Source organism: Gastrolobium bilobum, unplaced genomic scaffold (assembly GCF_033153095.1).
Source record: "Gastrolobium bilobum isolate Gb01-03AN ecotype WA unplaced genomic scaffold, APGP_CSIRO_Gbil_v1 utg15312, whole genome shotgun sequence".
Lineage (NCBI taxonomy): Eukaryota > Viridiplantae > Streptophyta > Magnoliopsida > Fabales > Fabaceae > Gastrolobium > Gastrolobium bilobum.
In genome coordinates this window covers 1750-14405 of record NW_026900152.1, presented here as the reverse complement: position 1 = coordinate 14405, position 12656 = coordinate 1750, and the positions used below count along the sequence as shown (strand labels likewise).

At 38.9% G+C, this 12656-nt stretch overlaps 1 protein-coding gene across 1 annotated transcript; it reads left to right on the top strand.

Annotated features, from left to right (window-relative positions):
• Window positions 1–422: 422 nt before the first annotated feature.
• Window positions 423–12050, top strand: LOC133295522 (nucleolar complex-associated protein 3-like; the record flags this gene model as incomplete). The annotated part of the gene is made up of 7 exons (XM_061494361.1): window positions 423–650; window positions 1293–1462; window positions 1572–1765; window positions 2241–2449; window positions 2587–2689; window positions 2940–3103; window positions 12024–12050. Coding segments are annotated over exons 1-7 (1022 nt in total), but the record flags the coding sequence as incomplete, so codon positions are not given.
• Window positions 12051–12656: the final 606 nt, after the last annotated feature.

Genomic DNA, 12656 nt, shown 5'->3' with positions numbered 1-12656 from the left:
AGAAAATTTTAAAATCATAGCGACCCAATTATAAATATCTTAGCCTCTTTATTTTTAAAATTTTGTAAAAAATTAAACTTGCAGATAAAAATTTAAACATAAGTTATATTTACAAATTTTTTTCTTATAACCTTTTATAATTATTTTATTATCGTTAGATCAAAATTAAATCAATAATTCTCATTTGATCATATTTTATAACCATGATCTGATTTTAATCTCGACAAAAATAAAAATAATTGTAAATTGGTGTAAGTATAACCAGGCTAAAAAGCTTATAATAACATTTTAAAAATAATAACATAATTAAAAAATCAAAATTATAAAACTCATTAGAAAAAGATAAAACGATAGCAAAATAGGGAAATTTGACTAGTTGGGTCCCCGTTTTCTTCCTTAGAAACCCTATTAACAATAAACCCTAACAAATTCAAATCGGAGTCAAACAATAAACCCTAACAAACCCCTTTTTTATCTCTCCAACAAAAGTGATCGATGGGGAAGAAGCTGAAGATCGTTCTTCCGCCGGAGCTCCCACCGGAGATCCCGGACGACGAAGTTGAGGTTTCTGACGATGACCTTCAATTCGTCAAGGAGAACCGTGGCTATGCCTCCTTGCTTTCCAGCTTGGACACTCAATCAATTACCAAGTTCGAATCTTTCTTCCAACCCCATTTCTAATCTGTGACTTGTTTTTTATGTTCTATAATCCCCTTTATTGCTATGCTACTTATTGCGTAAATCATTCAGTAAGCACCCTTGTTTCTGAAAGTTTTTGGAATTTTTTGTCAAAAATTTGTTAATAGGAAAATAATATAAAATTTGCAGATTTTTTTTCACTTGAAAAGCTTTCGTAGGCAGTGAAAATTATATTAGAGTTGAGAAACTTGGCCTATCCATTTTGGTTGTCAGCTTTGACCGTTTTAGCTGCATGATAGTTCAAGGTTTTGGAATTTTTTTAATCTCACAATTTATAATAAAAAATGGGAATTTTTTGCAGACTTATCACTCAGAAATTTCCATTGCGATAAGCTTTAGATTGGCAATGCAATGTCTTTTTTTTTTAATTTATAACATTTTGGTTAGTTTTTCCGTTTTGTGACAATCTTTTTGAGCCTGCAATTTTTGAATGTTGGAGGCTGACGTTTAGCATGGTTGTTATTTCCTTCCCGTCACTTATATAGTGTCGAATTCTCTTCTAAATTACAAAAGTTTAGCTTGTGTGATTGCACATTGTCATGAGTTTTATGTGATGAGGTTACTTAGTATATAACTTTCTTGTGTATCCTAAGGCATGTTTCTCGTGTTGCTGATGCCAAAGATGATGCATTGGAGAAATTTCATGAGAAACGCTTGCGTAAGATTGCTCTCAAGAAAGAAAAAGAAGAAACGGGTCTGCAGGTTGATCGTGTAGATGCTCTTCCAATCAAGACCTTGGATGGAAAACTCTATTACCGGACAGGTATCTAGTGTTCTCTTGTATAAAATTTGTGCGTTGTGATCACTTGATCACTCTTTTCTTTCTTTTTGTTAATTGCTTTGGTAACAGACGCTGTTCTCACATTGTACAGCTACAAAGACAGTATCAGAAAATGGTCCAAGTGAAGAGGAAACTGGAGAGGATGGCAACGCAGACAATGGTCTAGTGAAGTTAACTAAGGCTGAAAGGAGAGCTAAACTTAAGAAAATGAAAAAAGAGGGAAAAAAACTGGGAAAAGAGACAGTAAAAGCAGAAGTGGAAGAAACTCCACAAGCAGCAGTACTGGTATTGTTCAATCAGATTAACAATATTATTTATACTCCTTTTTATTGTTTGAAAGCTCCTTTATTTTTTTATTCTGATACTGTATCAATTTTACAATGGTATGCTTTATTTATTTTTAATTTTTTTAAAAAAGAAGCAAATGGAATGCTCTAAAAGTAAAATAGTTTTTAATTGCTTGCATGCAATTGTTTTATGAGTGTTGTGATGAAACATGTGTCACACATGTATTTTAACTGTAAATTTGATGATTTAATTTTCTGATATTTTTCATCTATTCAATCTTTGTCTTTCTGTTTTGCTATTTCTAATTGTTATATCATCACTTACAAATTTGTCCATTAAAAAAAAGTTATTCTTTTCATATTAATTGTAAATTTTATATATTCTCTTCAACTGCCACCTTTTAGACAGGACTAGAAATCATTGAACTCAATGTTGTGCATAATTTTTGGTATATTATCTTTTCTTTGTTTAGGCCGAGGTAAAAGAAGATCTTACAGCCGAGGAGGCCTTTGAAAATAAGAAGTGTAAACTTGCAGAGTTGGGAGATGCGTTACTTACAGACCCAGAGTCCAATATTAAGTTTCTGAAGGAGATTATACAGATATCTAAAGATAATGATCATACCATTGTTAAACTTGGACTTCTGTCCCTCTTGGCTGTTTTCAAAGATATTGTCCCTGGGTATGCCTGATAGTTATATATTACAATGCACATTTTATATGTAATTATTATGTTAGGATAATCTGCATTTGGTTTGGTTCCACACTAATTCTATATTTAATGTTCCAACTTTCTCATTAATGCATGTGATGTGACAGCTATCGGATCAGGCTTCCTACTGAAAAGGAACTAGAAATGAAGGTTTCAAAGACTGTTAGAAAGATGCGTTATTTTGAATCAACTCTTCTTTCTGCATACAAGGTTCATATTTATGCTTGACTGGTATCTAATTTACTATTATTACTTGATTTAGTCAACAGAAAGTTTTACTGACAGATATGACTTCCAGTTCCAGTGCTTGCATTAGTGCTTGTTGCATTGTTCTTGAACCAACTTTCCCCAAAATTTCTATGATAACTTGTTTGAAATTATTATAAAATATGAATATCATTTAATATTTGTGCCACTAAGATGTTTTTTGTTCCTTTGCTACTGTTTATGCATGTTGCAGGCGTACCTGCAAAGGCTGATAGCCTTAGAAAAGCAGTCTTTATTTCAGCATTTAGCAGTTCGTTGTATTTGTACTTTGCTTGATGCAAATCCCCATTTCAACTTTCGTGAAAGCTTGTTGGATGCTACTGTCAGAAACATAAGCTCCGCCAATGAGGCCATAAGGTCCAGTTGTATCTTTGCTATTGGCCATTCTTCACTATATTAAGTTTTCTCCAGGATTTTATTGAATTCCCATGGATAGAGCATGATATGAGTTTTATAATTGTTCATTTTTTGGGCTGAAGGATCCATCATCTGAATAGGAAACTATGCTGTCATCTGGGGCATAAAGGAAAAGTCTAGGGTAATTGGGTTCTCGATGGATTAAAATGCTAAACTGCCTTATGTAGTTCTAGTCTACATATAAGTTGTCTAACGTACTGGCCATTTGATTTCATAAATGTGTAGAAAAAGGATTTTCTTTCTTTCTTAATGGAAGTACCTTTGTGTCATTGATGGGGGGAGTAATGTGTGCATATTGATTCCTTGTGATTGAAGTTGTGTTGGTAAGTATATAGAATTTTTTGGCAATTTTTAAATCATACCTTTTTAAAAAGATGCTGATCTTGGAAGGTTTGAAATTATTGTCGAAGTTGCAGTGAAAGCTTAGACTTTGTCCATTGAAACAACTATCATTGTTTCCATTTAAAAGAACTACATGCTTCGGGTGTGTAGTGACATCTACCACAGAAGGTTGTTGCCAAGTTTCATAACTTTATTAGAATATGTTTCAAATGTAATCATGACTTAGATATTCTGTGTGTATTATGATACAGCTATCTGGTGCTGTCACCTATACTATTGATTTTAGTCAGTTATAGATTAGTTTGTTAGTGCAGTTACTGATGGTTGTACCTGCTCTCTAAGAAGAGGCTTTAGCTTGGCTATATATTTCAGTCTGAGATTCAGTTCTGAAGTGTATTTTAATAACACTTCTTTAGCAGTATTGAGCTCTCTCTGATTCTCTCAACTTTCCTTTCCTTTCTCTCACTTTTGTCTGATTCTTTTATGGTATCAAAGCTCCATTTTGGGGCCTTGATCCGTACCTTGTTCTATCTATGGCTTCCGTTTCAGCCAATTCAACTGATTCTACATCTGCTTCATCCTTAGATCTATTAGAGTATCTGATCAGTTAGTTAGTTCCGTATCTTATGGAATTCGTTGCATCTGTTGTAACTGACTAGATTCAGTTAGGCTGTTAGCATATTGTGTAAGCCTTCTGTTAGCAGGTCTATAAATAGATCCTTGTGTATATTCTTAAAGAATTTTGTATTTCTTTGTATTGATTTGAATAAATTACATAAGGAGTATTTATACAAGAAAGAATCGCTAAGAATGACTCAGCGATGACTAATCAATCCTAATCAATCAATCATAATCAATCCTAATTAATAGGAAATAAAAAACGGAAATATTTGAATCCTGATTTCCTTCCTGATTTCCTACACTCCCCCTCAAGTTGGGAGGTAAATATTGATCATTCCCAACTTGCCAATCAAGTCTTCGAATGCTGGACGGTGTAGGCCCTTTGTAAGGATATCTGCAGTCTGCTCTTTGGTAGGAACATACATCATACGCACACTTCCATCATCTAATTTTTCTTTGATGAAGTGGCGATCAACTTCCACGTGCTTTGTTCGATCATGATGCACAGGATTTTGAGCAATGCTGACAGCTGCCTTGTTGTCACAATATAGTTTTATTGTAGGGAATATGAAATCTTCAACTCTTGAAGAAGTCTTCTCAACCAGATTCCTTCACAAACTCCATGAGCTAAAGCTCGAAATTCTGCTTCAGCACTACTTCTTGCAACCACCGTTTGTTTTTTTTGCTTCTCCAAGTAACAAGATTTCCCCAAACATAGGAGCAATAGCCTGAGGTAGATCTCCTGTCTACTGATGAGCCTGCCCAATCTGCATCAGTGTAGACTTCAATTGTCCTTTTATACCCCTTTTTAAAGAATAATCCTCTTCCTGGAGTGTTCTTGAGGTATCTGAGCACCCTATAGACTGCACTAAGATGCTTCTCCTTGGGTGAGTGCATGAACTGACTAATCATACTCACCGCAAAGGCAATGTCAGGACGCGTGAGACAAGTAAATTAGTTTGCCAACCAATCTCTGATATTGTTCTTTATCCACCTCATTCCCATCTTCAATACCTAACTTGGTATTAGGTTCCACAGGTGTCTCAGCAGGCTTACACCCTAACATTCCAGTTTCCACCAAAAGATCTAGAACATATTTCTTTTGTGTGAGAGTGATACCTGTTTTGCTCCTAGCAACTTCCATACCAAGAAAATATTTGAGAGTGCCAAGATCCTTTAATTCAAACTGAGCTGCTAGATACTTCTTCAAGGAGTTCAATTCCTCAATATCGTCACCTGTAAGAACTATGTCATCTACGTACACAATAAGAATAGCAATTTTACCATCCTTAAGAGTGTTTGTGGAAGAGAGTGTGATCAGTCTGTGCTTGAATGAAGCCTCTTCTTTTGACAGCTTGTGTGAATTTGTCAAACCATTCTCTAGGAGACTGCTTCAACCCATATAGAGATTTTTTTAGTTTACACACTGATCCATTTCCCTTTTCAAAACCAGGTGGAGGATCCATATAGACTTCTTCATGTAAGTCACCATTTAGAAATGCATTCTTCACATCCAACTGTTGCAGAGGCCAATCTAGGTTGGCAGCAAGTGATAAGAGAACTCGGATGGTATTGACTTTAGCAACTGGAGCAAAAGTCTCATGATAATCTATCCCATGAGTTTGCGTGAATCCCTTTGCAACCAATCTTGCCTTGTATCTGTTGATGCTATTTTCTGCATTGAATTTTATTGTAAACACCTATTTGCATCCCACTGCTTGTTTTCACTTTGGTAGGGTCACTATCTCCCAAGTTTCATTTCTTTCTAAAGCACTCATTTCTTCAAAGACAACATCCCTCCATTTTTGATCATTGAGAGCCTCATGTATATTTCTCGGTATCTTTGTACTATCCAACATAGTATTGAAAGCACGGAACCCTGGGGACAACTTTTCATATGAAATATGATTAGAAATAGGATGAGTAGTACAAGATCGAGTACCTTTCCTGAGAGCAATAGGCAAGTGTAGATCATTGTTATCATGGCACTCAAGTGTTGGGGTGCTGGAACTAGAACATGGTTCAGAATCCTGGCAATGTAGAGGCTCTGGGTTATTTACACTTTGAGGAGGCTTTCGCCTGCTATAAACTTGTCCTCACTTTGAGGAGGCTCCGGATGGTGAGGATTTTGTAGCTCCCCCTGTTTCCAATAGTAGAGGTAATACTGTGGCATCAGTAGGTTCCCATGACTGATCTTCATCTGCTCCCATAGACTCCCCCTGAAGAGAAGTCAAGGGAAAGAAAGGTTGAGTCTCAGAAAATGTGACATTCATAGAGACAAAGACCTTACGAAGAGAAGGAGAATAACACTTATAGCCACGTTGAGTAGGAGAATAATCAACAAAGACACACCGGAGAGACTTAGGATCAAGCTTAGACCGTTGATGAGAGGGAATATGGACAAATACAACACAACCAAATAACTTGAGAGGTAGGGAAGAGACGCCTCGGAAGGAAGAGAAGGTGCGGAAAAGAGTAAAAAGAGGAGACTGAAATTTGAGAATGTGAGATGGCATTCGATTGATCAGATATGAGGCAGTGAGAACAGCTTCCCCCCAAAGATATTTAGGAACACTCATAGTGAACATAAGAGCCTGAGCAACTTCAAGGAGATGTCGGTTTTTTCTTTCCGCAACTCCGTTTTGTTGGGGTGTGTCAGGACATGAGCTTTGGCGAAGGATGCCATGTTGGGAAAGATATTCTCCAAGAATAGAGTTAAAATACTCTTTGCCATTATCTGTACGCAGAATTTGTATAGCAACTTGGAATTGGGTTTGAACCATGGCATGAAACCTTTTAACAGTGGATGCAACATCTGACTTGTCCTTTAGAAGGTATACCCAACAAACTCGGGAATGGTCATCAATGAAGGTAATGAACCATCTAGCACCTGAAATATTCTTTACACGGGCTGGACCCCATATGTCACTATGAATTAAAAAAAATGGGGAAGAATCATGGTGAACTTTAGAAGGATAATGAACACGAGTATGCTTGGCAAATTGACAAAATATCACAAGAAAACAAACTAGGACTTTTATTAATAAATAAGTTTGGTAACAACTTCTGAAGATAGTTAAAATTTGGATGGCCTAGCCTACGATGCCACAGCATAACATCATTACATGAATCAAAAGGAAACATAGAGTCTTTTTCCACAAAAACAGCTCCATGAGTCACATCCTCCTCAAAGTAGTAAAGTCCACCATCCTCTCTAGCACTGCCAATCATCTTCTCCGAGTCCTATTCCTGAAAGACAACCATGAGGAAAGAATTTAGCAAAACAATGCAACTCGGAAGTCAACTTGCTTATGGAAATGAGATTACAAGCCAAAGAAGGAACATAAAGAACTGATGTTAAATTAATCAGCTCAGAAAGTTTAATAGTTCCGTGTCCTGCAATCTGGGAAAAACTGCCATCGGCGATCTTGACCCGAGAGGGTTCAGAGTATGGAGTGTATGGACAGAACAAGCTCGGATTACCTGTCATATGGTCAGAGGCTCCAGAATCAAGGATCCAATGATTTTGACTATCAACATTAAAAGCTGTACCTTGCTGGGCCACATTACTAGTGGCCTTATGAGGTTGAGTCAGAAGTTTCTGAAGTTGTTCAAACTGAGTTTTGCTAAGAAAGACACCATCAGAGTCAGAGGATGCATGAGGCTCATCAACCTTGTCATCAGTAGAGACCTGATACGCACGACCTTTATTCGGTCCTTTTGGCTTCCAATTTGCAGGTTTCCCGTGGATTTTCCAACATTTCTCACGGGTATGACCAATTTTATTGCAGTGGGTGCACCATGGACGACCGTCACGTTTTGATTCTCCAGAGGAGCGGTCAATGGTACGTTTGGCAGCCAATGCAGACATATCATCAGACTTATCAATTGACTCATTTTCTCGTAGCATAACTCTCCGTCTACTTGCTTCTCTACGAACTTCAGCAAAGACATTAGCAAGTGAGGGTAACGGTTGTTGCCCCAATATTTGACCACGAACCTCATCAAGATCTCGGTTGAGGCCAGCAAGGAAGTCATAAAGTCGTTCCTTCTCCAAGTATTTTTTAAACTGGGTATTCGCTTCCAATCCTTTAAGATCGGATGCATAATAAAGATCCAGTTCCTGCCATAAATTTGTTAGTGCAGTAAAATATTCAGTAATAGTCATACCCCTTTGACGAAAGTCTCTCAACTTATTTCTTAGTTCAAAGACTTGAGAGGTATTCTCAAGATCTGAATAATTTTGTTGAACAGCATCCCAAATCTCCTTGGCAGTGTCAAAGAACAAATAGGTTTGGCCGATATGTGGTTCCATGGAATTAGTCAACCATGCCATTACCAAGGAATTATTAATCTCCCAATTTTCATAATCAGGAGAACCCTCAGCAGGTTTCTTCATTTTTCCATCAAGATAACCCATCTTTCCTTTTGCCCGGATCACCAACTTAACAGATTGAAACTATTGCAGAAATTTTTTACCGTTCAACCGGTGATTAGTAATCTGCATACTTAAGTTGTCTCCAGAGGACTGAGTATTGGGAACAGGTGAGGAAGCAGAAGAACGCTCTGAAGAGATGAAGGAAGAGAGAGGATTTGACCGTGGATGAAAAAATCAAGTTTTTTAATTTTTTTTTTGATCTGACCTCTGGAACAGGAAGGGGAGAAGCCAGCGAGAAGGTCTGTGCAAGTCGCGGCGGAAACAAACGTTGGGAAGGTGGCGCGTGGAGCTCACGCGCCGGAGGTTGGCCGCGCGTGTGACGGCGCGTGCGGCGGCTGACGGCGATGGTTTCAGCGGCGGTCAACTCGTTGGAGCCTTCTGAGTCGAATGTAAACTTCACTTTCTTGATCGGAGATCTGTAGATTAGGTTTCTGTGTTGGACAGATTTGAGGAGGTGTTTGGACGGTTATTTCAGCTTTGAAGATAGCTGATTTAGGGTAGGAACGAACCCGCTCTTGATACCATAAAGAATTTTGTATTTCTTTGTATTGATTTGAATAAATTACATAAGGAGTATTTATACAAGAAAGAATCGCTAAGAATGACTCAGCGATGACTAATCAATCATAATCAATCCTAATTAATAGGAAATAAAAAACGGAAATATTTGAATCCTGATTTCCTTCCTGATTTCCTACCATTCTCAATTAGTTTTTACATTTACAAAAATATGAAATTCAGTTCTCTCTCTGATTCTCTTCCTTTCTAGTCTATTTCTCTCTCATTTCAGATCCAAAATCACCTTTAATCTTCAACACTCAACTATCAATAAATCTCACCAACAAGAATTTTCTGCTATGGAAACAGTATATTGATCCACCAATATAGTGCATCAACTTGAAAGGTTCCTTGTCAATTCACGAATTCCTCTTCGTTTTCTGTTAGAAGATCAAGTTGCAACGAGAATCAATCCGGCTTTTACAGAATGGAAGCGCACAGATAAAATGCTTCTCACGTGGTCTATAATGTCTGAAGAAATAGTTACTAAGATCCTTGGTGTATGCTAGTCTCATTAGCCGTGGTAGTAATCGAGTTCAAGTAAAGGAAGATAGAAAGGGAGAGAAAGTGAGAAAAAATGATATAAAGAGAGAATGCCATAGCTTTGGTCTGAATCTGATGAAAATGAAAAGATACAAGAGTGAATACATCGGGTTCTATTTATAGAACCAAGTGCTGAGTCAGAAATGTGTTAGTGTCTAACTAAGTCTAACAGAAACTCTAAGCAACCATAATAGACCATAACTGAACATTAGAGGAACAATTACATGCAGTAAGGTACAATGTAATTGTTAGAAATAATATTAATTTATTATTATTAGAATAGTCTAGAATAGTCCAAATTGTGGGCTTGGCCCATTAGGTCATCCCATTAGATTTTGTAGTCTCTATAAATAGAGAGCCTCCTTGTACAAATTACATACACTTGAATATACAATATATTTCAGATTTAATTTGGTATCAGAGCTCTCGATCTGAGGGCTCTGCTTCCGCATATATATATATATATATCTTTTCCTTTCTTATTTACTACCGTGCATCATACCGGCAAACCCTTTTACCGCCGTGCGTCATACCGGCAACTTTTTTCAACCCTCCGAACATTGTTAGACCCTTTTTTGATCTCAGATCGTCATCCTCCTTCATTATTTGACCGGAAAACACTGTTCACATCGCCTTAAACACGGTTCCGTCACTGTTCAACACTGTTCCGGAAACCTTTCCGGCGAGAAACCACGCGATCAGGATCCCCTCACGCCGGCGACCATTTCTGTCCAAGACCCGTCCCAAACGGCCGTCGCACGCGCCTCCACGCGCCACCAAAGCTGTCTGCGCGTGGGCCTCACGCGTCACCACGCGCCACCTCTCTCCGGCGCGTGTGCACTGTTCCGACCACTTTTTCCGGCCAAACCAAGGCAGACAGGCTCGCCTCTGCCTCCTCCTTCCAGATCCGGTGCCCGTTCGTTGTGGGTCTCTTCCGTTCGAGGGGTTCCAGTGCAAAAGTCGCTACTTTTTCCTTTTTCGAGTGACTTTTACTGTTTTTTTTTGTTGTGTGATCGCTGTTCCTGATGGAAGGAACCAGTAAATATCCTTCCGGCATCATTTCAAGTGCTATTCCATCTATCACAACTCTGAAATTGACCGGATCTGCCACTTACAAGAACTGGTCTACCTCCGTTAAGATCTGGTTTACCGGTCAAGGCCATGACAAACATCTCACCACTAAGAAGACTGATATTTCCACAGATCAGATGACTGAATGGGAGAGAGTTGATGCTCAGCTCCTCAGTATTCTTTGGCAATCTATTTATTCATCCCTTCTCAATATTTTCATTCCCTTTGAGACCTGCTATGATGTGTGGACGGAAGCCAAAAACCTCTACACCAATGATATTAAGCAACTTTATTCCATTGTCTCCCAGATGATGGATTTGCGCAAATCACCCGAAGCTCGTATGGAAGTTTATGTTGGTAAGATTCGTTCTTTGATGCAGGAATTTTTGGCTGTTACCTCATGCTGCGGATGCTACAGTGTACAGGACGCAAGTGGAGCGTCTCTTTACGGTTGTGACTCTCTCTGGTCTCCCTGACGGATTAGAAAGTGTTCGTGAGAACATTCTAACCAGTACTGAGATTCCCAGCATATCCCAGACCTTTCAGCGCCTTTTGAATCTTCAAGATAAGGTGGCCCCCGCACACGTGCCAGCTACTGACTCTACTGCTCTTTTGTTTGATTCTGCTGCTTTAGTCTCTCGTGGTAATTGGAACAATGGTGGACGCGGTCGTGGTCGTGGCCGCGGACAGGGCGGTCGCGGGCCCATGACATCATATGGCCCAGGCGGGCGCGGACAGAAGATGTCGTATGGACAGGGTGGCCGAGGACAAAGGCCTCGGTGTAATTATTGCCAAAATCTAGGCCACATTGAAGAACGTTGCTACAGAAAGTACCCTCACTTGAAGCCACCACATATGAACTTTGCTCAAACAGATGTTGTGCCGCCCTCTACCGGATCAGTGACTATTTCCGCTGCAGACTATGAGGCCCTTCTCCAGAAGAGTTCTTCTCAGCCACCTACTCCTGCTACTGGTAATCATGTTGCTTGTTTTTCTCAATCATCTCTTGGACCCTGGATAATAGACTCAGGTGCTACTGATCATCTTTGTGGTAATAAGGATCTTTTTACTTCCCTTACCTTTTCTAATAATCTTCCCTCTGTTACTCTTGCTGATGGCACCAAGGCTCCTGCTCGTGGTATTGGGCAAGCCAAACCAACTCCCTTCTTGACTTTAACCTCTGTTTATTACATCCCTGGCATTCCTTTTAATTTAATTTCTGTTAGTCAATTGACCCATTCTCTTTCTTGGTCTATCACCTTTTCTGAACAGTCTTTTTCTATGCAGGATCCGGGTACGGGGAAGACGATTGGAGCGGGCGATGAGTCACGAGGTCTCTACTATCTGCATGCACCCTCTGCTCCAGTTGCATGCTCTCTCACAGAGTCTCCTGAGCTTCTTCATAGCCGTCTGGGTCATCCAAGTCTCTCGAAGCTTCAGCATATGGTTCCTTTTTTGTAGGGTCTAAAGTCTTTGAATTGTCAGCAGGGAAAGCATACTCACTCTTCCTTTGCTAGTAGAGTCAATAAGAGAGCTGCTGCTCCCTTTTCTATTGTTCATTCTGATATTTGGGGTCCGAGTCGGACTATGTCAGTTTTGGGTTTTCAGTATTTTGTAACCTTTATTGATGATTTCTCCCGTTGCACTTGGGTTCATTTAATGAAAAATCGTTCTGAGTTATTTTCAATTTATCAAAATTTTTGTGCAGAAATAAAAACTCAATTTGGTGCTTCTATTCAAATCTTGCACAGTGATAATGCAAAAGAGTATATGTCTCTTGAATTTTCTAAATTCCTGGATACACATGGGACGATACACTAGACTACCTGTCCCCACACTCCACAACAAAATGGACATCTAGTTGAAACTGCACGTACCCTTCTCATTCATATGAACGTCCCACTCCGTTTTTGGGCAGAT